The 26,409-nt window shown below is 39.9% G+C and overlaps 2 protein-coding genes across 8 annotated transcripts; both read left to right on the top strand.

Annotated features, from left to right (window-relative positions):
• LOC144648808 (uncharacterized) lies at positions 1 to 6,809 on the top strand. Of its 3 annotated transcripts, none has more exons than XM_078508265.1 (8): positions 1 to 181; positions 1,572 to 1,892; positions 2,355 to 2,606; positions 3,472 to 3,645; positions 3,862 to 3,954; positions 4,245 to 4,408; positions 4,980 to 5,327; positions 6,055 to 6,809. In XM_078508265.1, exons 2-8 carry the CDS (start codon positions 1,574 to 1,576, stop codon positions 6,268 to 6,270), a joined length of 1,566 nt encoding a protein of 521 aa, XP_078364391.1. In that variant the 5' UTR covers positions 1 to 181; positions 1,572 to 1,573; the 3' UTR covers positions 6,271 to 6,809. The 3 variants fall into 3 exon arrangements, with proteins under 3 accessions (XP_078364391.1, XP_078364389.1, XP_078364390.1); XM_078508263.1 differs by having other exon boundaries at positions 3,472 to 3,654; XM_078508264.1 differs by lacking the exon at positions 1 to 181 and having other exon boundaries at positions 1,395 to 1,892; positions 3,472 to 3,654.
• A 1,473-nt stretch (positions 6,810 to 8,282) lies between these two features.
• LOC144650471 (uncharacterized) lies at positions 8,283 to 25,486 on the top strand. 5 transcript variants are annotated; one of them, XR_013570120.1, is made up of 12 exons: positions 8,283 to 8,393; positions 8,618 to 8,774; positions 9,340 to 9,426; positions 10,161 to 10,403; positions 11,446 to 11,485; positions 11,983 to 12,182; positions 12,812 to 14,875; positions 15,530 to 16,072; positions 16,850 to 18,085; positions 18,631 to 19,200; positions 20,404 to 21,619; positions 22,181 to 22,506. XR_013570120.1 is itself a non-coding variant. In XM_078510154.1 (11 exons), exons 2-11 carry the CDS (start codon positions 8,696 to 8,698, stop codon positions 24,785 to 24,787), a joined length of 5,130 nt encoding a protein of 1,709 aa, XP_078366280.1. In that variant the 5' UTR covers positions 8,283 to 8,393; positions 8,618 to 8,695; the 3' UTR covers positions 24,788 to 25,486. The 5 variants fall into 5 exon arrangements, 4 of the variants coding, with proteins under 4 accessions (XP_078366280.1, XP_078366279.1, XP_078366278.1 ...); XM_078510154.1 differs by lacking the exons at positions 20,404 to 21,619; positions 22,181 to 22,506 and adding an exon at positions 24,720 to 25,486; XM_078510153.1 differs by having other exon boundaries at positions 10,161 to 10,397; positions 20,404 to 22,507.
• Positions 25,487 to 26,409: the final 923 nt, after the last annotated feature.

The following is a 26,409-nucleotide window of genomic DNA, read 5'->3' as shown; positions in this document are numbered from 1 at the left end:
ATTCCCTAAAAGAGCGTATGGTAATTCTTTTCACATAATGTAATGAAGGTTTCTTGGGACAGGCTGGTTTCCTAGAAACAATCGAGAACAATACAGGTTTTACTCCAAAATCTGTTTATTTGCGTACAGAAATAACAATTGACTCTTTTTCGTCTTGCCGTGGATCTTAACCGAGGTTGATGTAAGTTTTTCTTTTAAATTCCCTTTTACTTTGTTTTATAAGCATCAAACATACTGTAAGATCCCTTTAAAGGACGAGTTGGCGACGAATATTTTTTTCAGTTGTTCTGTGGTTATAATATGTGGCTTGTCAATACGAAATGTATTGTCGCTTAAAGGTTTGCATGTGCTATTCTATAGAAAATACCGTTCAGCTGTCAGGTAAAATTTAGTTCATGCATTTACTATTCATAATCATTGCCGTTTATCAGCTGTTATAGATGGACGTTGAGGTCATATACAAAAGTTCAGTAAAACTTTTTTTTGGCCATTTCTGATGATCATGTGTCGGTCAAAACTTTAACCTTTTTGTTTGGGTTTATTTGAAATGCTTACTTATTATACGTCTTGTTCCCAGTACTTCATCCGGGAGGCACCCAAGTTCATCACAGTTTACATCAGTTTACATCGAATTAAATGTCTTGCTAGGTTGCCAGCACAAACTTGTATGTCTGGGTCGAGAGAAGCCGCAAGTTTACTGGCTTCTCAGAGTTTTCAATGTTTAATATATCCAAGTGAATTTTATGTGTTCAAACAAATGGGAATAAAGCACGTCTGGCGTCCTGCCTGTCGATTCAGTACTTTCAGAAATAGCTTGATCCATATGTACAGATGTTTTGTTTCCTATAATGAGAGTCTATATAAATTGTATATATTCAATAAGTTATATGCTTTTATATGATTTTCCCACAGTTTAGGAGTACGTATGTCTGTATTTAGAAAAAAGCTGCCGCCTCCAAAAAGTTTGCCCCTTATTTTTTTTAATCTTTTGCGCGGTCAGGAGGAATAAGCGGACTGCACTGAACTTGTTAAATCAGATTTGTGGAGTACAATATCGTACGGTATTTGCACTCGTTAAAGGGACTGTGTCACGGTTGAGTTAAGTTTATTTTATTTAGTTTTGCCAAATGCTTGCTATGAAACTTAGTGTTTGCAAAAAAATTAATTCTATGGATCTAAATGACAAAACCATAGCTTCATTGCAACCATATGTGTATCCCGTAGGTTATAATTTAGAGTTTCAAGCAAACGAGACTAACTTCGAAAACTGTTCAGCCTAATAAGTCTAACAATATTTCAAAAACCCATATCGCAACCCGTTTTTACTCTTCGTCACTTTTTGCCATCCGTAGCTTCTTTTGTATTAACTGTGTTATTGAAGTGTTCAATTCCTTCACTGTTTTGAGTGGTTATTTTTCATATCTAACCAAATTTGATGGTCATTTCCCAACACTAAATTTGGCTTAAATCCGTGACACAGTCCCTTTAAGGGCGTTTTTTTGTACTCTGCTAAGTGGAGATCTAGATGGATAAAGGAGTGTAACCACAAGTCTTCGCTTACTGCTGTCTAGGAATGGGATGCCGTGTACACCGAATGTTCCGTCTACGTCTCCTCAACATCATTCTCCTTGGCGTTGCCATAACAACCTTGCATATCACGTGGAGATTATATTACTTAGGCACGAACAAGCAACCCATATTGGAAAATAAAGAAAGTGATTTAAGAAATTGCCAGGTGCAATGGTGTCGAATGCAGAGATGGCGTGTGGACTGGGAAAGAACGGCCAAGCCATGCGGGGGTAAAGTAGCCTGGGAACAAAGACAAGTGAACTCGGAGTGGAGGACTGATGCGAGAAGAAGTTTTATCACAAAAAGGGAGATATTGCCGGCAGGTAAAACTCGATAATTAAATAATCTTTCTCTGATAAGTAGAAGACATATTGAGGAGGGGCCATAGCCTAGGTGTCCTGGCAAGGTGCCACGTGTGGGTTGAGTTTGTTGTTAGTTCTTGTCCTTGCTCTGAGGGTTTTTCTCCGAGTTCCAAATTCCAATTCAACCTGGATCGAGGACCTGCATGAAAACCAGCTAGGGAAAATGTGGCTTCCTCTCTTAATATTGTTATTAATTTATTATTGTTAACTGTTCATAATAATTTTTTTCAGAATAAAATTCACTGATGTTTTTAATAAAATCTACGAAAATTAGTAATAGCAACATATTACGCCTTTGCAGCATATATTTAAAGACACGGACATGCATTTCAGCTTCCTGAAAGACAGCAAAGAACAGCTGATTACTTTTCAAAACTTTTCTCAAAATAGTTTTAAAAATATTTCTCTATTCTTTTTTGTTAGGTCAATTCAGTCGCTTCTTTATCCAGTCCGTTACACGAAATGGTGTCCTTAAAACATCCGGTGGTGATGCCTGGCGAGTATACATCAGACAAGGCCCATCATCCCTTGCACCGCAAGTCTGGGACCATGACAACGGAATGTACGAAGTTGTGTTCTTAGTTCTGGAGCCTGGTAACTACTCTGCCCAGATAACCCTGGATTTCACTCTGTGTGACGGTCTGCGAGAGCCGCCAGTGGATTGGTTCATCAAAGGTTTGGAACGAAACGAGATTTGTACAAGATTTGTATTTGTAGTTGAATTGAAGGGCGAAGATGTCAACTCCTAGTGCTCGTGATAATTGTTCACAAAGGGGATGTTGTAGACAAGGTACTTAGTGTCGTACGTAAAAGTTTGGAACTCGTATTGAAAAAGGACCTCTGCATTCGAGTTGCCCTCATGTTGTCTTTTTATTTTAACGTTATTGGCAAAAACAACTTACTTTCAAATTCCAGTTTTCGCCTATAAATAAGGACTGGTAAATTGTTGGGAGTAACCTGACAAACATGCTGGTGGGGGGAGGGGCTGGAGGAGTAGACTTTCATCATTGTCGCTTTGTCGTACAATCCTAGTGAGTTAAATATGAAGCACACTCTATGCTTAGATTGGTCACTGTTGTTATAAGTCCCTGCGTTAAAAGAACGCGAAAAGGAGATCTTTTCAGATGCACCTGTTTAGAAATAAGTGAGGTATAGTTTCCGTTCGAGCCTAATGGCCCATCAGGCCGGAGCTTATCCCAGTTTCGTAGCATAAAGCGACTCGGAGATTTCAACGACTCCCCCTGGATGAGATGCCAGTCCATCGAAGGGTCCTCCCTCCCCCAGCATTAAATTTGCGGGGCCCACTTACACACCTTGGTAGAGAGAGGCACTGTGAGAGTAAAGCGTCTTGCAAAGAACACAACACAGTGCCTCGGCCAGGTCTCGAACCTGGACCGTTCGATGCGGAGTCCAGCGCACTAACCACTAAGGCACTGCACCTCCCTTTCAAATAAGTACATGTTTAGATATCGAGCAGTTAGCATTGCATGTAAAGCTTTAAAAACGCCTTGGATATTAACATATTATGTTCACTAATTAGGAACAGTTCAAGGAAAATACCAGCCTGACGGAATTTTGGGATACATTGGTGATGACTACATTCTAGAGCCTCTTGGAGGACACAGGACCCTTAGTTTTTCTGTACCACAAAATAGCAACCTCGCTACCGATGCGTCTGTCATCCCATCCTGCCTAGTTGACTCACAAACTGAAGGTACAACTGGTAACCACTTTATTTTGAGACCCTTATTGTTGGTCCTTACTTTATGCTCTGCCAACGTTTAAGGCATGCTCGTATCCTATATTCTCTTGTTTATTGCCTTTTTGGTTTAAAGATACAGATGTGATCAGTGTTGGATACGAAAATGAAATAGAAATTACATTTGAGTGAGTGAATATTCCAAATTTGAATTTACTAATTCTCTTTCAGCGAATACAGAAATGAATTGTGGTGATCCTTGCAACCTGTTGCAGAATGGATTTGGTAGATGGGTCAGCGGTGTGTGGCGGCCGTACGTTCACGGTAAAAAAATATTGTTCATTTTAATTATAACCTTTGAACTATGCAAAATAGTTGCGAGATTATTGGTAAAACATAAATTCATTTTTACTAAGCGTTATCCTCGGCAGCGATGTAGTGGTTGCTAATTATGTAAGCCCACTAACTACAGAACTACAGAACCCGATCGCCTGGAATCTTTTACCCCCTCAGCGTTCACTCCCTACTGCGTAGCTCCCTCTTTATTTTGGAAACATACATGGTAAATAGAACTGTATGAAATGTGTGTGTGGTTATGTTCTCTTTTTTGTCAGATTACGATCCACCAACACTTAAAAAGAAGCCAGCAACTAAAGCGGATACATTATGGATATATGGCGATTCTGTGGGTCAATGTTTCTTGAAGTCGCTGAGAACGCGAAAAATATGTAAAAATAATTTTCGAAAATGCACAAGTTCATACATGTGGATTTACGAGGTAAATAATGTTGCATTGGTTGCTTAATGCACCTTTACTTTCACAGCAAATTATTGACCAATCGATAAACAAGCTGACAGTTTACTGAATCAGTTCATTGTTTCAACTGTAAGTCAGACATTTACAGGAATTTACTATGTCCTTTTCGTAGCTAACTGGATTATTACAGAGATAACCATAATTCGAATTCGTCGCGACTTCTTTTTATTCTCCTCGTGGTTACAAAACGTTCTAAAAAGATATTTTAAAGTTTGTTTTGATCCAAAGAAAAGTTTTGAACTTAAAATTTCTGAGTATGCTGAATGAAATCAAATTCCTGCTTGTCCTACCTAAAAAATCTAGTTACAGAATTTTTATACGGGGAAGTGTAACGTGTTATCTTGCAACAGTATTTTTTCCGATATTTAATAACCTCGTAACAAAATCAACAAAGCTGTTCACCCCGTTGAAGCAGCGGTCTAGTTTCCAGAGCCTTTAGACTGCACGGTCACTGGTTTGTTGCTAGGAGACCAAATGCTTACAAAGAAGTCTTGTTTCGTGACAAACTTATTTCTCTTTATTAATTTGACAGTTGGCAAGCGTAGAAGAAGCAAAGACAAAGTTTGAGCCAAACGACTTCAACGAGACAAGTTTACTCCAACACATGAATGAGATTCTTGATTCTCCGGATATGAAGACTCAAAATAGTGTATTTCTCTTGAACCTTGGAGTACATTTCTCTATATCGCTCAATTTTACATCCTACAAACACCTCATAGATAATGTCGTCAAACTCATACAGAGCAAAACTGTACAGGGAGATGGGAACATGGCAATGCCCATTTGGAAAACGATAACATCCATAGAAAAAGAAAATGTTCACAAAATGTTTGCAGAGTTTCCAAGAAACAAAACTCACTGGAGATTTCACACTCATCAGGTATGACGTTTCATTTGATTCCAAACTTTCCATAATGTTAGAATATTATTAACGCTGTTCGTGTACATCAGTTATTAAACTTCGATATTTAGCTTGGAACAGTTTACAAAGACGATCGGCGGCTGGCTGGCTGTAGGCCATGGGAATGTAGGAAATGATTACCAAATGCAGTTGCCATGATGTATTAGAACACAACCATTGGCCTAGTATAAGCAATAAATAGGTTCCCGTGAAGAAAATTTCTATTTAAAGTCTCAAACAACTGACTTAAGCAACAAACTTAGAAACATACTGAAGGAACAGTAGGAAAGATGGGGGGGGGGGGGGGGGGGGGAGGGGGGACGTTTCTACCAGGCGTTTCTTTTCTAGCCTCGACACATTAATTTTCTTTAACTTTGTGATTCTAATACCTTTCTTATAATTCGGTGGTGCTTCGAAATGTTCTTTTGGCTTGTCGCACAATGTCGTGTGATGAACTTCCGCTCTCACCAACATCCTTTTTGCCTTATGCAAAGTGCTAGTACTTTGCATAAGGCAAAGTACTAGCACGCCGACCATCTCAGTCCTTTGCCACTGTCTGGCTTTCTCTTTCCTTGGGTCTATTTCAGCTATAGGCCGAATGCACTCACCTAATCTCTGATTTCTACTTGTTATATTCCTAATTTTTTTTCATTTATGTATTCATTTTCATCGTTTATCCTGTACTGTGTTTTCCTCATTTCACCAGAGGCTGGAGTTGTTTCACAAGTACGCGGTCAGCGCTATGTGTAAGGCTGGGATCCCTGTGCTGGATGTGTATCCTATGACCGCCTCGTATCCTAACGGTACATTAGATCACGTGCACTACAGTGACAATGTACAGAGAGCGGCTGAAGATCAACTGATAACATTTATCAACGATCAAATGGAGAAAAGAAATCGGGGAAAAGTAAACAGTAGTTAGCCTTAGGTTTACACTTCACAACAGATTATACACCTGCATGCAGAACAGGCGGTTTATTTTTTGCGGGGTTTATGCGAGGTCGCGCGAAGCGCGACCCCTCGAGCGCGGAGCGCGAGGGAAAAATAAACCATTTTTCCTTCGCGCTCGCCCCACGCGACCCGCAAAATAAAAACTCGCACTTCGCGCATCGACCCGCAAAATAAACCGCCTGTTCTGCAGGCTAGATTCGACTTTTTATAGAAATGTTGTATCGTCAAGGACGTTTTAGAAACAAGAAAACGCGTTGCCGAGGACAAAGCAAAGTTACTTTCTATAACTGATCAGAAAAATTTCTGATCGATCACTTTATGTTGATTTGTTCTGGATCAGCGCCCACTACGTACAAGCAGCTAAACAGACTTCGGACAAATAAAAAGATCGAGATTTAGACAATGGTTTGTCAGTGTAAAACGGATACAGTATTGGCCACGATTTTGCATATCCAAGGAAACTGCTAACTCTCAGCAATTTTCAAAAGGAAGTTCACGGATTATCGCGGGGTTTTCGTCTAATAGTACACTGATATTGTTTAATATGGTATTTTTATTAAAAAATAAAATCTCGTTTTTATTTTTAGTGTGCTGTTTTTTTCTTTTTTGGCCAGGCCATAAACATGATTAGTTTAGTTGCATTCATTTTAACCAGTCTTACCCCGATTCTGCAATCAAAGTTTCGATCACATGTTTGATTTATATAGAAACTAACTCTAGATTCGAATTCCAATCCGAACCTTGATATGCGTTGAGAAATTAATCTTCTAGTTTTCAATGCGTGGTTCCACCTTGGATCCAATCAGTTTGCAGTACACAACAAAACAGAATTAACGACTAAGGTAAATAAAAATGAGGTTTTATATTTACTTACCAGAATACCTTAAGCTACCTTGATAACACCAAAATAGGTCAAACGTATCCTTCGTACCATTTTGACAAATTCTAAGGGAAATTAAATCGGTCGCAGTGTTTTAGAGCCTCCTTACATTTAAGAAAACAAATGGTGTGACTGACTCCATCGACAAACGTTTTATAAATTTCATTTTTGAAAACCGTATGTATTGTCGACAAGAAGTACTGTTTTCTGAGCTCCCCTGAAAGAGTGCTCGGCCATTGTAGGTAACCTCCGACGATTTGCAAGGTTGCCCTGGGCTTGTCGCTGACTAGGCTCGAGCGGGAGGCCAGCGCTAGCCATTAACTTGAAGCCACTGCGCTTCTCGTTGGAGAAATACTGTAATAAAGTTATAATTTAAAAACAAACTTGTTTGCTTCAAACTAAAAGAAGTGACAAAAACGCCGGGTCCGGGGATGTTACGGGTCAACGTTTCTCATTGCGCTCAACAATTCGGAACTGCGGCTACCCGTTTTACCAGTTAAATGGCAATCTTAATCTGTCGCGTCGTTAGTTAAGTTATTGTACACTACTATGGTCTGTGCTCGCTGAAGAATTCGAAACGTTGGTTTTGATTAAACTAAGTAAAACAGCGGTTCAGTTGTGCACTTTGTTTCGATCGAAAAATCAAATCTCTCTACCGAAGTTATCCAAAAATCTTAATGGTAGTTCAGATATTCGACAGTGCATTAGGGGGATCGTCCCTTAGTTGATAAAGATCTATTCTCACCACTTGCCCACTTGACACTGTATAGATGTGGCAAGGAGAAGTGAAACAGTGTTGTGAATTGAGGAGTTGTTACGTTTAGCGGCAAAACAGAGATTTTTTAGTTGAGTGAATCTCTTTTTGTCACAGATGGAAAACATACCTGATATTCTTTTCAAATATGATTTCCTACTTTCACTTTTAGCTCCTTTAACAATGGTTCTTCTCTATGAACTTCTTTTTATGCCGTATTTGCCCTTCGTCCGTGAATCTTCAAGAGGAGAAAACATAGTTATGTTTCCCTTTTACGGTTGTAAGGTTACTACCTATGAATATTTAAGAATTACTTCATGAAAAATTCACGAGACAAGTGAGCTTTTAACCATCTCACAGCAAGGTATCTTAAATTTGGAAATTTTCACTCGGTTTCTTTTTCCTAAAAAAGGCGATTTAAGGAAAGTGAGGGGCAGAATGCCTCGCTACACCATTTAAGGTAACATATTTCACATTTCTTGAATGCCTTTTTTGAAGACAAAACATTACAGACGCTATTATATTTATTGTTATATTTTTTAACGGAACCAGCCGGGTCTGCCTTAGTCTGAAGTGGAACGAGTTAGATCATTTGCTCTTCGGAGGTGGACTAACTTTTCCTTTAAAACTCGTCCTAAATTACCAACATTTGTTTTCGTATTTTGTTTCCTTGGCGAATGTTAGCGAAGCAAGATTTGTCTGGACTTTTGTTTCAAGCTGAAACTACGAGATACTAAAGTTTGTTACGGCAAACACAGCAACATGTGGGCCATTGTTTTCCTTTTGGCTAATGTGATTTGGATCAAAGTGGACGCCAGGTACATCAACAAGCTCGACAAAGGTAAATAAGCATCTTGTTTACCACATGTGAAATTCGTCCAAAAATATGTTTTTTAGACAAAGTAATTTGTATATATACTGAAATCTATGAACTTTTTTGAGTGTCGTAGTAAGAAGGACAAAATAAAAGGGCGTAAAAGTACTGAATTAGCAAACGTTTTAATGCTCGATATGTCTCAACAGAAGTTAATTTCACAATTTAATTCGCATTATACCGGTATATAGTGGTCGTAGTACCATATCAAATGTATTTCGACTGTTGATCACTGTTGAATGACAGACGTATCTTTATTGGCCATTGATTCTTATTTAAGCTTTAACTTAAATTGTTTGCTTTTAATGGCGTCTATAAGAACTGAATTGATATACAAACTTCTAACAAAGTGTAAGGTGAAGAAATGAACAGTACACTTGTGTTTGCCACATAAGGGATTAGCACCGAACACTTGGTGATTGTCTGTAAGATTTTTAGCTGCTAGGGTTCGTTAAATTTCCAGTTTAATAAATTTTAGCTGTAAATATATTTGTCGTGTGTTCATTCAGTGAACTTTCATGTTTTAAAAAAGGGCACCCGTCATCTGAAGAGGATAAAGAGTTTGAAAAATTAGAGAAAAGACAGCAAATCACGGGAGAGCTGGAAGTCAACGGTCGAAGTAGGTGTGCCCTAAAGTATAAAACTACTATTACTATTACTAAAACTACTAGTACAAAGCTGGCACAGTACAGAAATAATGTCACCAAATAAATCAGTCAAAGCCCGATGTAAACTCATGCAAACCGTCAGTTTGCCTTTACTATTTGTTCAAAAATGACGTGTCTGTTCCGATGGTTAAGCATTTTGTTTGATAGTTGAGAGCTCAGCGAACATAAAGTCATTGCATTATGACCTTCAGTGGGTAATATAGAGCTGCTGTAAAGAGAAAATGTCTGACAATTTTTAAAAACCCTTTTCGTGGCCTAGTGGTTAGGACGCTGGACTTGTAATAGTCCGGGTTCAAAACCCTTCAGATCCCTGCCACTAGATGGATTTGTCTTCGGTAGACCCCAGTTCAACTCCTCCACGCTTTGTAAAATGCCATCTGGTCAGCTTTCTGCCAATTGGGATTTTTAACAAGTTTTTGTTTGATTTACAATATTTCTTTCCTCATATTTACAGTGTCAGCGGAAGAAGAGCCACTTTGTGGAAATGTCACTGCAAATTCCCATTATTTATGATTTTTTTTTTTTTTTTTTTTTTTTTTTTTCTCCCGCCATTCCGCGAAAAATTTTTTTCCCGCCCCCCCCCCCCCCCGCGCGCCCTTTTTTTTTTTTTATTTTTATGGGGCGGGCTCTGCGGCCCTTCGGGCCGCTGTGGAGCTCCGCTACTACTTATTCATTATTTCTACAGGGTTTGAAAGCCTGGGTTGTTGGCGTGATGCATGGGCACGAGGCCTTCCCTCGTTAGAAGGGGAGCACTACTTGTTGATGGATCCCAATTATAAGGGAAGGAGTCACGGCCTGTTTAAATGTGCACGGGCAGCTGCGGATAAAGGGCTTAAGCTATTTGGCATTGAAAATGGAGGCCAATGTTTCGCAAGTGCTGATGGAGAAAAAAGATATCGCAAATATGGACCTTCGAAGGAATGTAAGAGTAAGTACAAATAAATGAGGTATGTACTTTTTGCCGAGATCGAATCGCACTTTACAGGATTTTTTTTTTCTGAAGAAAGAAAAAAACCCAGCAATCAACCCAATAAATGAGTGACAATTCTCGTCCCCATGGCCTTTTAAGATAAGATAAGATTTTATTTACCTCTCCAAAAATGGTTTTTCAGGGCAAATTACAATAAAATGTTAAAAATGACAGCTAAAAAAAAAATATTCTAATAAAAAGGGTTACGTAAAAGGGTCTATGTTTAAAATTGCAGCGCGTCTGTAGGGTCCTTGGTAGTTCGTTCCAAAGCCGAGTAGCTCTGAATACAAATGACTGCTGGCCTGTAGCTGGTTTGAATAGCGGGACATCCAACTTGTTTCGGTGTCTTGTATTGATAGAATGGACGTCAGCTCTAAAATTGCTGCGCAGATATGCTGGGGCTTGTCCGTGCAAACATTTACAAGCCATTACAGCGTCTCTGATTTCAAGCTGCCAAGCAACCGGCAACCAATGGAGTTGCTTTAACGTAGGGGTGATGTGATTTCTCTTAGCCGGCAAGGCCTTGGCTCGGGGACATAGAATTTTTGAATGAGTTCACTTTTTTTTGATTGCCTGTTTAAAACAAAGAAATCTTAAACGGTGGTCAAAAACGCCATGGCTCTCTCATATAGTATTTAGAAACATCTCGACTGTATGCCCGAAGACCGGAAGTCCTAGAATCAAGGACTGGAAATCCAATGTCCCCAGACCTCTTCGTTTCTCGTGTCAAGGCTCCGCGGCTAAGAAAAGCGAAATGGCCCTGGAGACGAGAATGGAGTGACACTTGGTTCTAAGTTCGGACCAGGTACACTATGATGCGAGGACTATCCCAAACGAATGTGCCAAACCTGCTGGGCGAGAATTTCCTTAACAAGCATCCGCTAACTATTTATCAAATTTTAAAGGGATTTTCAACTGACTCTCAAAGCAATTACATGGATGCTTTGATTTAACTTTTCTGATTTCTATAATTTGTGCTACATTTTTTTCTTTTTCTCAGGTGGTGGTAAAGGTGGTCCATGGAGTTTACAAGTGTACCGGTAAAAAGTCTTGAAATGAATTCTTAGTATTCTCAGTTAATTTACCGTACCAACTAAAGTTTGTTATTTTCTTTCTTCGCCAATTACCTGATTGGCGATATGCTAACAAGTTAAGTCAGTGTTTGAGCCTACTGGTCCATACGAACAGCACTTCACACCAGTTTCTTTTATCACGTTGCGACCAGGAGTATTTCAACTACCACCTGGATGTGATGCTAGTTCATCAAGGGTCACGTCTCGACTTTTGATCCGCCAGCATCTATTAAATGCTTGGGTGGAGAGAGGTACTGTAAGTGTTAATAAAGTGTCTTGATCAAGAACACAACGCGTTGACCCTGGCCATGGCTTGAATCTGGACCACTCGTTCCAGAGTCCAGCGCCTTTAGCGCCTTTCAATAACTTGATAGCGTTAGTAAGTTAATTGATGACGGTTACACTAAAGAAATTGCAGGAAATGCAAATTATTTTAGGTTCACTAACTCGCTTTGTATTTACAGTTTTGTGGATTCGCATAAAACAGTTAACGGTGATTACAGTCAGTGGTCTCCATGGACGCAATGCAGTAAGTCGTGTGGTGGTGGCGTTAGAAGGCGCATGCGTAAATGTTCAAATCCACCTCCGTCGAATGGTGGACGAGATTGCAGAAACCTGGGTCCGAGTGTCGAGAGTCAAGATTGCAACGTCAAACTGTGCAGTGGTAAGAGGGTAATTTAAGGGTAGCAACAACATCGCAAAACATAAAAATACAAGCATCTTTTGGCAGTCATTGTACGCTAGTTTATATGACATGAATTGACGTTCCACTGAGTCCATGTCAGAAAAAGACTAAGTTGTCTAGTGGCCGATCCAAAAGACAACCCAGTGTTTAAAAATATTTATATTAAAAATTCAAGAGAACAAAAGTACATATGCATATTTTAGTACCATTAACTACAAACAGAAGTATTATTAGGTATTTTGAACACACAAACGTGCATATAAGAACACGGTGAAGATTGCAAGCAATAGGCCATTTCCGAGGTAGCCTTTGCCTCTGTTTCAAGACAAATCTATGGAAAAACCATTCAAATAAAAATGAGTTTGATTTGCATGAAAATGGACCTGAAGGTTCAAGTAGACTCGTTTTAAAACAGAGGCAAAGGGTAACTCGAAAGTGGACTAATATAGCCTAAGATAAGACTCTCAGCTCGGACAAAGATAAAAGAATGAGGAAAGGAAGCAAATGATTTTTTAAGTAATTGAAGACGCACATATGAAAACACCCATGATTCATTTTAACATCAAGCTGTTTCTTTAAGATAGCTACTTTTTATTATCGTTTCTTAGAAAAGAATGCAGTTGGTACCCCTGAATTGCGCAATGTACAATATTCGAACGGAGGCCATGTGCGACAGCTTGCAAGCACTGGTAATAGTCCACCTCCACCAAACAATGGTGGGCAAAATATTGGCGCAAACCAAGAAAGACATCAGACAGATGAACAACATATAGGACAATCAGCTAGTCTCAGCTCCAACAGCAATGATAATGCTAATAAAGTAACAGGAAAGTATATACCGATGTCTCGACAAGAGGTCAAGAATTTCAAGCAGATTGCGTCGTTTCAAAAATCGGTGCCCAACCCTGGACAAGTCACTGAAAATTTCAAAGGCAAAGACTCAGTCAAATCTCCTGGAACCCCAAGCAGGGACCCTACAGTTGAAGGTAACGCTTTAAAACAGCCGACAGCTTTCTCAGGAAATTCTTCACCTGTAAGGAACGCCAAAGGACAACAAGAGGTTATGAGTGAGAGCTCGAAACCTGCCCTTCAAGACGCTGCATCATGGAAAGATGAAAAGGGTAGCTACTCCTCTTCGTCAGCTTCTCCGGGCAACCACATGAGTCCGGAAGGTACTCCCCAACTGCCCAGAACAAAGGAGCATTCAATGAATGGGAACTCGATAAGAGGAAACTATGGGAAAACTGGTCAAGATTTTGAAACTGAACATATTAAATCAAATGAGATGAATTCAGCAGAAAATGCACATAATTCAAAATATATAACCTTGATTGGCCCACCATTACAAGCAACGAAGCCTGGCTTTCTAAAAGAAAAATTAGCAGGGCTCGATAACCAAGAGCATAAATTTCCTCAGCAGCATTTGGATAATAGTTTAGGCTTCAGCAATGGAGAAGAAACTAAACTTAATGGAAAGAACAACTATCAGAAAATGGAGAGTCATCATGAGGATTTCACAAAGGAACACAAACAATTACCTGCAACTTTCACTGGCTCAAATCGCATGCCAGCTTCAGGAGATGAAAGTTCTTCAAAGAACAAACAGACAACTGAAAGCTCCCATAAAGCGGTGTATTCAAAGGGACAAGAACTGAAAGAACTGCCGGTGACAGCTTTGCAAGAAAAGCCAATGGCAACAAGTTCCAACGCAAAGGCTATGAAACAGGTCGAAGGTTTTGCTCAAGTTAAGTTATCTGACAAGGAGAGGCAAGATCATGGACAAAAGCCAGCAGAGGCTTCTCCGATGTCGAATAAGCTCCAAGGACCAATATCTCAACATGCAGGACCAGTTGAGAACGCCAACCATTTTTCAAACGCGGGAGGCGCCTTATCAAATTCCAAAGAAAGTCCAAGTGGTGGATTGGGTCCGCAACAAGTGCAAAGCAATCCACTGAAAGAACATGACAGTGGACCCAAACTACAACAGAACTTTCCTCAACAAGGAACAGTGCCAAACCATGTAGCTCCCTCAATTGGGGAAAATAAATTGCACCAAGCAACAGAAGGGCAAATGAATGGGAAATCGCAATCTCTCCAAGAGCAACCATTGGATGAAGGTGAACCAGTACCCATGATAGATTTAAACAAAGGAGGTACTTTGAGCGGGACGGAATTTGGGCCTGCGAACGGAGAAGAGTTTCCGGGTCCTGGGGAAGAACCTGGAATGCAGAGTCAACCCAACGGTGACACTGGAGAAGATTATGCCCCAGGAAACGGTGAAGGCTTTGCAAGTCCCGGTGAAGACACTGGAGACCAAAGTCAGCCCATGCCAGATGCTGGCCAAGGGTCAAGACCTGTGTACGATAATGAAGCCATACAAGGAATAAGTGACCTCGCTCATAAAGAGGATCAAAACATTGTTCAACAAGTTAACTCCATGAGCCCGGCAGGTTCTGACGAAAACGTTATGATTGGGTATGACGACGCGAGGATGTCACAAGCGTATACTGGGGAATCTTCAAGAGGAGAAAGCCAGGATAAAATCCAACGCACACAGGATAATATGCAACTAGAATCAAATTCAAGCTCAGGAAGTGAAGGGAGTAAAACTCGCCTTACGTCAGACTACTACAATACAGAGCCAACTGAAGATTGCCTATGCCCTAAGAAAGGTAGGAGGCAAATTGAATACAAGGAATCCATTTCGTACAGATTATTATTATTATTCCAGACTTTATTTTGCTACTTTTGGCAAGAGCACAAAGACTTTGAAGAACTGTGGCTTAATATAAAAGTTTTTACGCCAAATTACCAATTTGTTCGTTTCTTCGTTTTTTTTTTAAAGAAATAACATACATCTAGTTACATATATGTATTATAGTCACTCCACGAGAACAAGACAAAGGGCGTAAGAGAATCTGCAGGCTAAATATTGTTACTCTTTTGCATTAGGCCTTTCAACAACACGCGAAGTCTGCTCAATCAACGGTTTACGTTTTTGTTACCGTCAATCATCTTAACGAAACTCTCAGAAAACGGAAGTTCACTTCAACCGGTTCAAAAGTTCACGCCTGTCAACTTTGATTGGTAGATTTCGATACATTTTGTTTGTTTCTGTTTTTCAAGGCTTGTTGACTGTCGCCATAATTGTGATTGAAGGCAGCAAAAAACGCAATCGTTAGTTGGCGTTTGAACTAGCGCAGTATTAAACATAACGATGAAAGTCATTTTTTCTTAAATTGATTCGAAAGTATTGCCTGTCGCAATAACGTCATACTGAAGAAATATTAGGTCTCTCGAATAAATGCAAGTTTTTCCTTTTACAGAATGCTCCGCCAAAGCAGACGTTGCCTTTCTTGTTGATGGCTCTGCTAACATTCCACAGCCGTACTATGCGCGTGTGCTGGAATTTATCAAAATATTTTCTCGTGGATTTGACAAAAGCAACACTCATGTTGGACTTATGGCTTATGGTAATAATGTCAAGACAGCTCTCGACCTCAAAGGACTTAGTGACTTCAAGCAATTCGACGATGCTGTAAATGTTGCTCCCTATATTGGAGGCAAGGCCTACACCGGAAACGCCCTTTTGCAAATGAAGACCTCCCTCTTTGCCATTTCCGGTCGCCAGGATGCACCAAGGGCCCTTATCCTGTTATCCAGCGGAGGCTCAGCTGATGACGTAGTGGGACCTGGCGAGGAACTGCGAGATTCCGGAGTCAAGGTCACAGCTATCGGTTTAGGTAAACAAGCCAACGTCAGGGAGTTGATAAATGTTGCATCAGAGCCCAAGTCAGAGCACGTGTTTACCGCATTCTTAGACACATTGCCAAACGCTATGGATGAAATCGTCCAAGGAGTTTGTAGAGGTAAGAAGCACCAGTTAGTAAATGTGGATGGATTATATATGTCAGCTGTCAGACTTCAGATATGTCTGTTGTAGGTTGAAATTTTGGTCTCCCCTAACTAAATAAATTGGTAAATGCAGTTGAAACCCGATAACTGGAACCTTCAAGGGGAATAAATAGGTTCATGCTTTCTGAGGTTTGAGTTGTCAAGGGTAAAATGAGTAAGGCAACGACCTGAAGGAAATCGAAACAGTTCGAGTAAGCGGGAGGTTCGTGTTATCGGTATTCAACTGTACCACTTCTTCTAACTGGACTGAGTTTTGATTAAAACGCCGTTTTTAAAGTGTCCCAACAGGTCGAAAAAAAATCATTTTTAGAATATTGTTGTTCTGACAAAGAACTTATGTTCAAAACAGCAACTATCCAAACTCGCCACCTCGTTTAATATGTTTCATTAATCTGTTGAAGCAGAATAATAGTTTCTTATAGAAGCTGATCGTTCTTTTTCAAACGAGCAAGACATGATTAGTGATTGAAAAGAGCGGTTTATTTCTCTCTTTTATAAAGAAAATGGGAGGGTTCATTTTTATCTATATGTTTCATTGTAGACTTCACAGCTTTCCTCAGATCAAAAGATTGTAATCTTGGACAATTTTTCTTGTCCGTTGTAATCTACGAACGCTCTGGAAAATGTTTGTTTTTTTACTACACAGAGCTACGTAATAACTCTGTCTGGTTGATGAAGTAGCAAAAACCAACTTGAAACAAAATCGTTTGTTTTGTTTTCACTCTTCATAGATGTCATGGGGATCGTGCGAGACAGGCAGGTGCCCTGTACCTGTGAGACCTACAACGGTCAAATTGGTCCTTCTTCTGATTACAGCAAGGAGTCCTCTGAAAACCAATCCGTGTCTTCAGGCCCAAACCTGCAACAAGAAAAGAATCTACCGTATTCACAGTCGGGGAGTGCAATGAGGCCTTATTCCCAGGGAGAAAAACAAAGTCCCCAGTTTGAGGCTCAAGCTAGTTACCTCCACAATAATGACACTGAAGACTCTCAACCCACCGACGCCCCGAGCAGACCAGGTGAAGACGGGCCTCTTGTATACAGTCAGCAAGGTGGGCAACCTAACTGGGCCTCAGAAAAACCAGAAGAGCCCTTTTCTAGCAAACATCGCTTCTCCAAGACGGGTTCTTCAAACGGGCAACATCAGAATCTCGGTGCTTCTGCCGGAGAGTTGACCGACGCCCCGAGCAGACCAGGTGACGATGCACGTCCTGTATACAGTCAGCAAGGTGGGCAACCTAACTGGGCCTCAGATAAACCAGAAGAGCCGTTTTCTAGCCAATACCACTACTCCAAGACGGGTTCTCCAAATAGGCAAAATCAGAATCACGATGCTACTACCGGAGAGTTCAGTCATGAACAGGGGCCGTTAGATACCCAAGGACAAGATGACAAAAGCCGTGAACATGAGGAAAATTCCATCGGGACAGAAGACTCTCCAATGGGTTCGGAAGAGAGTCGCAAATATGATAACAGCGGACATAACGAACGTTTAAACAATGACTCTTACGGAAGCACGCAAAAAACTTTACCTGGTTCTGAGAGTCATCGCTTTGCTGCTGCTGGGTCCCCAGAACATTATCAGCCGCATGTCAATATTTATGCGGGTGACACATCTGGCGAAAAGCCGTTAACCCAAGATAGCTCCAAAGAACATGCAAATCAACAATCTGTTAAAGTAGACGATACTTCGCAAGGAACACACGGTCCTCAAGGTGACTCGTTCCAGTCAACAACTTACAACCACGAGAGAGTTCAGGGTTCTGGATCTCAAGCACAGCCGTCCTTCGTATCTTTGCCAGGTGAGAACAACTATGGAAAACCCCTTAAGCAGTCACCTTACTCTGAAGACTACTCCAATGGACAAGGTGAATGGTCGTTTGGCAAAAAAGTACCATCAAAAGTTATTGCAGTTGGGAATGCAGCAGAGAACTTTAACATTGGAGCACAAGAACAAAACAGTCAAGGTACGAATACGAAATAGGTCGCTATGTATCATCACAAATACTTTGCAACTATATAAGTTTGTATTTAATCTTAGGCCTTTTGTTTCTTTGTTTCAACCCAAATTGAACGCAAGTACCCTCTATGACTGACTCGTCCCCAGTCGTCTTTTGGGTCCGTTTTAAGTCTAGGAAGACTGAATAATTTCGCGTCTTGCAATTTTAGCATGAGAGACTACTGGGGACGAGTCAGTTTTTATGATATTGGATAAATCAAAAAGTGATGTAAATGTGATGTTTTACTCACACATCTACCTTCAGCACAATTCATTACGTTTTACAGGCGGTGTTCCTTGTACTAATCGGACAGCGGATAAAGTATATATAAAGCAGAAGTCTCTTGTTCTCGGTCTCTTTAGGCCAAACCAAATAAACGGTACCGGTAGTGAGGAAATGGAAGGGGTGTACTGCTTAGGCTCGTTATTTCATAATGTCGATATCTCAAAAATGAGAGAGGCAAAGAACAGTAATCATTGCTACGTCAAAATTAACCTGTGTTTTACTTTTAGAATGCGGTAGGGTTCATCTTGGTGTGGTCCTGGATAGCTCTGCGACATCTCAAAGCAATGGCAAAGATCAAGCAACGAAGATGATGGACTTGGCAAAGCAAGTGTCACACCTGTTTCCTGTGTCCCCTGAAGGCAACAGTGTTGGAATGGTAGTCTACGGAGGTTCCCCACAGCCGTCGGTTGTCCACTTTGACAAATTCCTCGACCAGAAGAGCATGGATCAAGCTATTGACAACGCTAGTAATCCAAGCTTCGACATAAAAATTGGGAAAGCACTTTCGTTGGCTCAACAGAACTTGTTCAGTCCTCTTCCCACATCTAAACACAATGTTCTGTTATTAGTGACTGATGGGTTTTCAACTGATGACGTTGGTCGTCCTGCGATAGAATTGAAAAGGCGAGGTATTGAGGTTTTCTGCCTGGGAGTGGGACCCGATGTCAACAAAACACAGCTTGATTTAATTGCGTCCGAACCAACGAATGATCACGTGTTCTTGGCTCCGTTCAATGATGCCGACGCCCTGATAGAAAAGATTCAAAAGGGGATATGTCAATCGGCGAATAGATCAGGTAAGCTGCTATGATGTACACGAAATATGAACTCCTAAATGTTTGCCGTGCGACGTATTTTAGGGTTAGGTTGGTTTGAGAAATTCTGCTAATCCCAGTATCATCCTCCTCTCAACGTGGGTCACAATCTGACGGGCTGGAAAAGTATTTCCCAGCACGTCTGCGCGTCAAAAATATGGACTAGAGTGCATGGCAGATAAATTTTCAAAACGAACTATTGGTTAAAGGCAGGGAAAGACTTGCTATATACTTTTGTAGGTTAACTTATATGAAATAATTGAAACTCTTTACCTTTGTCAAGTCAGTGGGGAATGAATGAATCTAAATAAAGATGCAAAATATTTAGGCAATTTGCACAATAATAGGTCAAATATTGAAACACATTGTCAAGTGGAAAAAAAGGTGTAGCTGTTGCTTGGTCCATATTCAATAACTATGTTGTAACTATTGTAAGCCTTTATTCTGTAGCTCTAATGCTAAGATCATAAATAACGTAAATCTTTCTAACGACGTGTTCTGACAAGCTGACAAGACTTGCGCGAAGACTTACGCAAACTTACGCAAGACTTACGCAAGACTTACGCAAACTTTGAGCTTAAACATCAGCAAAGGGAGGTAACAACAGCCATCACCACATATTCATCCACTGACATCGTTTTCATCAACAACACGAAGGACTCTCAGTTATCCTTACGTAATATCACTTCACGTCACTTCACGTGGCACATCCAAACCGTTAACAGCATTTGACACTTCAACACGATGATCTTTCAGAGAATCTTACGTAATCTCACTTTACTTCGCTTTATCTAACACGCCCAAACAGTTAGCAGTTGGCCACGAAGGAAAATCACTTCGCCTTTTATAACACATCCGAACGGAATAAAGTACATCTACTGTCAATGCATTTAACAACAAATGACAAAATCTGACGTCACTTCACCTCATCTAGCACATTTAATGGGGGTAAAGTACATCCATCGTCTACTTAACACTTCACCATGAAAGACGTTTAGAGATCCTTAACTAAACTCGCCCCAAGTCACTTCACTCCAACTCATTTAACACATGCAAACGACGACCAGGCACCACTTCCTCACATCCGACGGACTGCTACAAAAACACTTATCCGCATAACCGCGTAATCGCTAATCTTAAATTGCCTTAATCATCAAACTAATTAAATCCATTCGGCATGTTTAGTTGCAGCCCGTTTGCAGACCCAAAGAAAGTGCCCTTCTGACCTCGGATTTGTTATCGATGGTGCAAGAAGTATCGAGGTTCTTGGAAAAGGAAACTTCAAGAAAATGCTGGAGTTTGTCAAAAATGTTTCTTTAGGATTTCACATTTCCCCTGAAGAAACTCGTGTTGGAGCCATAACCTATGGAACTGAACCTACGTTAGCTATCCCTTTCAACAAATATATCTCGCCTAAGGATTTAGCTCTTGCTATTGAGAGCATCAATTATCCAGGAACCGTTACAATGACGGGAAAAGCATTAGCCTTAGCTAATCAGAAGCTGTTTGATAAAGGAAGTCGGATAAATGTTCCTAAAGTTCTTGTTGTTCTAACACAAGGCACCTCACGTGACGATGTCCAGCCTGCTGCTCAGGCCTTACACAAAGCTGGGGTGACAGTCATTTCTGTGGGTCTGGGTCCAGTTTATAACACAGGCCAGCTTAATAATCTTGCTTCAATGCCAGCCGCGCAACACGTTATTAAAACTAAATTTAATCAGCTGCAAGATAAAGTAAATGAGCTTCGGGATAAAATATGCCAAGCAAAACAGAAACAATATGAGCAGATTTGATCCTGGGTCACATAGACCAGATGTCAAATAATGCATAAATGATCATTTGTCTTGTTAAAGAGCGCTAGGCAGGCACTTGAAAGCAAACATTTTGAAGGTTTTATCTCCTCTTATCGATTGTTACCTACCAGAACGCCTCAATGAGAACAAATGAAATAAGAAGCATCCGAAAATAATCTTTGTTACGAAAAAAGGTTACTTTCCTTATATTACAACATTAACATCATTAGAAAGCTCAATGTTTGCTGATAAGAGAGTAAGAGAAGAAGAACCTTGAAGGGAAGTGAACATTTTTTGTTTCCATTATTTTCTTTTTGATCAACTGATAGTTTGCCAGTGCTTTAAACTTCTAATGACCATTAATGCTCGTTTGCAGGAATTAGGTTAAACTTTTCGGTCGATTGCTCGTTGGATTCTTTCTTATCATTGTATATATTTGTTCCACAATTATCATTCTTTTATTTTCCTTTTAGTTAGGCCATTTGCTTTCAATTGGATTAAGTAGATGTCGTCATTTCAATAAGTGGAGTTACAACAATCTAACCTGTCTTTATGAATTTAAAGTCGTTTTTAGTTCCCTAGGCGGACTCAATGACATGCGGGTCGCGGTATAATAATACAGTCAACTCTCTCTAAGACGGACACCTTCGGGACCGTGACCGCAGCTGTCCGTCTTAGAGAGGTGTCCGCTTTGTAGAGAGTCGAGGTAACATGACACCGGTAACTCTGAGATAATAAAGCTACACCTTTGCACGATGCAACAAACCTTTGCTATCTGCAACAAGACTAAAATAATAAAAGGACCGTATTTGCTTGTTAAAGCAAAAATTGAGAGCTTCTACAAACCGTAATACTGTAAGTAGAGAACGACATCATCAGTGTTCATTTACGTAAGCAAAGAAGTAATCCGTTAAAGCGTCTTTGTTTGTGGCAAGTAAGCTTGGTATACACGTATCCTCAGGGCTCTGACTAACTTTGCGAAGTTTGGAAGTATTTTCACTATTAAAGCATGATAAAAAAACACTTCTCAAGTGTCCGTTGTCCGTCTTAGAGAGGTGTCCGTCTTACTGGAGTTTGGTTACAGTAAAATGACTGAAAAACGGCAGGGACCATCACAAGGTGTCCGTCTTATGGAGGTGTCTGTCTTATAGAGGTGTCCGTTAAGAGAGAGCTGACTGTAGTCAATGCTCTCGATGAATTTGTTGTTAATTTCTTTCAAACCTATTAAGTAACGGCGTTTTGCAAGGCTGGAGCAACAGACTCAACACTGAAATGATCAATAACAAAAAGTATTACAAAAAATTGAGCATCTTAGGTAATTTCTTTCTTGTTTTGTTATTATGACAGAAAATAAAGTGTTCTTCCATTCCTCTGCTGTTGGAGGCTGGATTTTCAATGTCATGATTTGATCTTGTCCCAAAAATCTTTTTTGGCCAGCTGGAGTCACGATTTCGATCACAAGTCGTTGGGAACGATACTAATTAATGAATTTTATTCGCTATTGAAATGTTTGTCAAAATGTATAACGAGATGTACAATGTAAGGAAAAATTTAACAATAAACGAATTTTGAGTAAGCCGTAGATGGGGTTTGTTTAAACCCATGATTGAGATTAAACGTTTGTGTTTTATCTTCAACTTCCCTCCAGTTGACAAACAATTTAAAAATGTAGAAAAGTACATCCTTTACTTTTTACCCGAGGGGGACTTTTTGTGCCCGAGGGGGACTTCCATTTGAAAGTGACGGGGATGCTCGTCAGAAAATTTGAATTAACCCCTTAAGGACGTTCGCGCGAATTGTTTATGCGCATCCTTACTGCGCACGTAATTCATGACGCAACGCCACGCCACGTCATGCATGAGCGCGCGCTGAGGAAACTTTCTAAACACTTATAGGGTAGGTAGCTGCTGCGTTAACATCGCTTGTAGTTTCCTCTCCTAAACGATCGGTGACCCCCACTTTTTTCGAGGTAAAAAACCTTTAAAAATAAATCTCTACCGAATGACAAAAAATGGGCCAAATTTGAATGTTGGAAGTATGTTATTTTTTTTTTAATTTCTCTTCTCGCGCCCGATCAAATCAGTCACATTTTGCAGTCTTGAATGCTGGCAAATGCAGTTCTTAAAGACAATATTTACCATAAGGAACCTCAAAAGCGAAATATTTTTGTTCAGTAGACCCATTTAAATAAGCTCGGATAAAGAAAGTTGGTCTACATCAATTCATTTAAAATATTTTGTCGCCAGAAGTCGCTGAGGTCAAATCGATTGACGAAGTCAAAATTATCCCACTAAGCCGCTTCTTTCAGACATCGTATCTCGGAAACGAATTCGTTGACCCCCATTTTTTTTACATTTCTGACATGAGTTACTCGTGAACTAGAGTAGAAGTTTAGTAGAAGTTTAAGAAAAATTGCAATGTTAGACGATTTTTGCGCAAACGTCCTTAAGGAGAGCAATCAAGCCGTGGCGCAAGCTTTCTAAAAGATATCGTTTTTCAGGCCTTAAAGTATCACGTGCATTCCGAAACTAGACCATAAATACTTACAATAAGTGTCCTGAACACCCTAAGTCAGACCTAAATTCGGAATTTATACCCCTAAGCGAGACGACGAGCATCCCTGTCTCTTGAAGACTGTATTCAGTATTAACAAAGGATTGTTTTATAATCTTTTCTTGAAACAGATGTAAATCTTTCCCACATAAAAAAAAAAATGTTTTTTGGTAACCATAAAAGAAATGCATGCCTGCTCTTTACCCTTAGTATCAGCAAAACCAGCTGCGATACGTATGTACACTGAGTAGAACAGGATTTAACGTGCATGTCTAGGTAAGGGTAAAAAAAACTTTGCAGTTTACGAAAGAAAGTTAAGATACAGTAAAAACCCGCATATAAGAGCCAGTGAAGATTTTCATTTAGACCCCTTTAGACAAGAACCTGTTTTAGTATAAAATATACAGGTTCTTACTTTTGAAGTTCAGTTATATAAGAACCTTTATGGCTATCTTGGAAAAGTGGAGGTTCTCATATGCGGCTTCTAACTATACTTGATGCTCCTATGCCAGTTTAATTACACTACTATCCAGTAATTTTTAAATCTTCATGATAGGCTTGAGGTCCGCGAGAAAGTTGACCTTCGACTCTAACCTTGTGTTAATAAATTACTTCTTTAGTCACCAATTTTTTGTAACCCGTTCCTTATTATATTCAAGATTTTAATAACAAACGCTTGACATGCGGGTTAAAAGCGTAAAAGCGCATTGCACCTTTGATAATGAGTAATCGGCAATACCTCGTAAATAACTTATGTTTTAAAGGGATTAGGTATTGGAAATAATATTTAGCGCCATTTTCCATGGTTAATGCTTTCTTCTATATGGGTATACCTACCTACCTACCTACCTACCTACCTACCTACCTACCTACCTACCTATCTACCTACCTACCTACCTACCTACCTACCTGCCTGCCTTCCTGCCTACCTACCTACCTACCTACCTACCTACCTACCTACCTACCTACCTACCTACCTGCCTGCCTGCCTACCTACCTACCTACCTACCTACCTGCCTATCTACCTACCTACCTACCTACCTACCTACCTACCTACCTACCTACCTACCTACCTACCTACCTACCTACCTACCTACCTACCTACCTACCTACTAATCGACAAGAACATTTTGATTTCTTTCGTCTTCGTTTCAGGGAAGGCAGTGAACATTCCCAAGAGAAGAGGAAGTTTGTATCGTTTCCTGGCCGAAGTTGCTCATTAAGCCACCCGCACCCTCACTGACACGCGACTAGAATAACCGCTTCATTCTTAACACTTGGAAAGAATATCACTCACTATCATACTCAACTAAATTTAAGCATACCACTTTCACAGTAAGTGACCCAGTCTAATTTAAACAGTCAGACGGGCCACAGCACGCTACACTACGTACCTGTTTTTTAGCACATAAAAAGTATTCAAAAAAGTGGTTCGAAGAAAAAAAAAACCTGCATGTCAGTAGCTTTATTAATCAACCGTGCTGTTGTGATAGAAATGTTTTTAAATCATGTTTGAGTAGGTTATCCGTAAACTTGTAAAACTATCAATAAAGAAAGTTCAAATTTAAAAAAAATATATTTCCAAGTAAGTAGCTTTAATTTAACTGTGGTTTGAATAAACCAGTGTTTTCGCAGCTGAACAAAAATAAAAAAAAGCTTTGATAGGGGGTTCGCCGGTAGGCCTGATATTTACATCTCATCTATCTTTTCCAGCGATATTAACAAACTGACTGGTAGCCGGTTGAGGAGAGCAGATATATGACAACTTTTGTAAGAGTTTAACTCTTACAGAACTGAGGAGTGTTTTAACTGTTAGTTCAATTCGAGAATTATCCTCAGGTACCTCGAATTGCTGTAATTCAATCATGTGATTATTATAATACAGAAACCAAGTAAAGCAATAAAGTTTTAATAAAACTTCATATTTGTTTTTATCTTTCAAGGGACTTTATCACTAACGTTGTTAAATTCAATCCATGTTGCCCCAGCTTATTCACTTGGGGCGCTTTCCATTTATCAGACCTGGCCGGCTAGACCGTTATATTCTAGAATTGTGTTCCTTTATTTGTCAGATTTGTCCTGTCAAATCAATTAATACAAGCGTGGAAAAGGCCCATTTCACATTCAAAACCAATGGACCGGCCGGCAAATCCTGACAAATGGAACTTCCAAGTCAGTGACTTTCTCTGCTTTTTAATCTTCTCTCCGGCTTGAAGGAAGGCCGGATATTTTTCAATTATGATCCAAAACTTCATTTACATTTCTCGTAACCTGTAACGAGGGTCTCAATGGGGTGGTGGCTTTTACAGTTAACGCTTAAAATTTTGGCGTTTTTACGGCTAACGTTTAATTTATTTTCATTATGGTTTACAGAAGTTAAAAACTACTTTCCATTATTTTTTAAAGTTTAAAATTAATTTCCATTATTGAAAAACATATTTTATGTCTCAGGGCCATTCTGGTACGATGAAGTGAACTATTCTCTATTATTTAAAATTACTGACCGATTTTTACGGTTGACATATTTTACGGCTAACGGTTAAAATTATCCAATTTTTACGCCTAACGGCTAAATTTTCGGGCGTTTTACGGCTAACGGTTAACCCCATTGAGACCCTCTGTAACCAACCTCGTGTTCAATATATATTGGCTGACAAATAACAGTACGAGAGTTGGCGAGTGTCGCCGAAAGGCCAATGAAAATTTCAGGACAACGAAAACTACAGTTTGAATTCCTGCCAGATTTCCTTTTTGTTTGAGCTGGGCCTCACTTAGATAAAATGTAAAATCAGTTTGAACGAACACAGAACTCCACGATGTATGAAATTACAATAATTACGCCCTT

The sequence above is a fragment of the Oculina patagonica genome, chromosome 4, assembly GCF_052425735.1.
Source record: "Oculina patagonica isolate OP01 chromosome 4, crgOcupat, whole genome shotgun sequence".
NCBI classification, from domain to species: domain Eukaryota; kingdom Metazoa; phylum Cnidaria; class Anthozoa; order Scleractinia; family Oculinidae; genus Oculina; species Oculina patagonica.
This window is presented reverse-complemented; position numbering and strand designations above follow the sequence as displayed.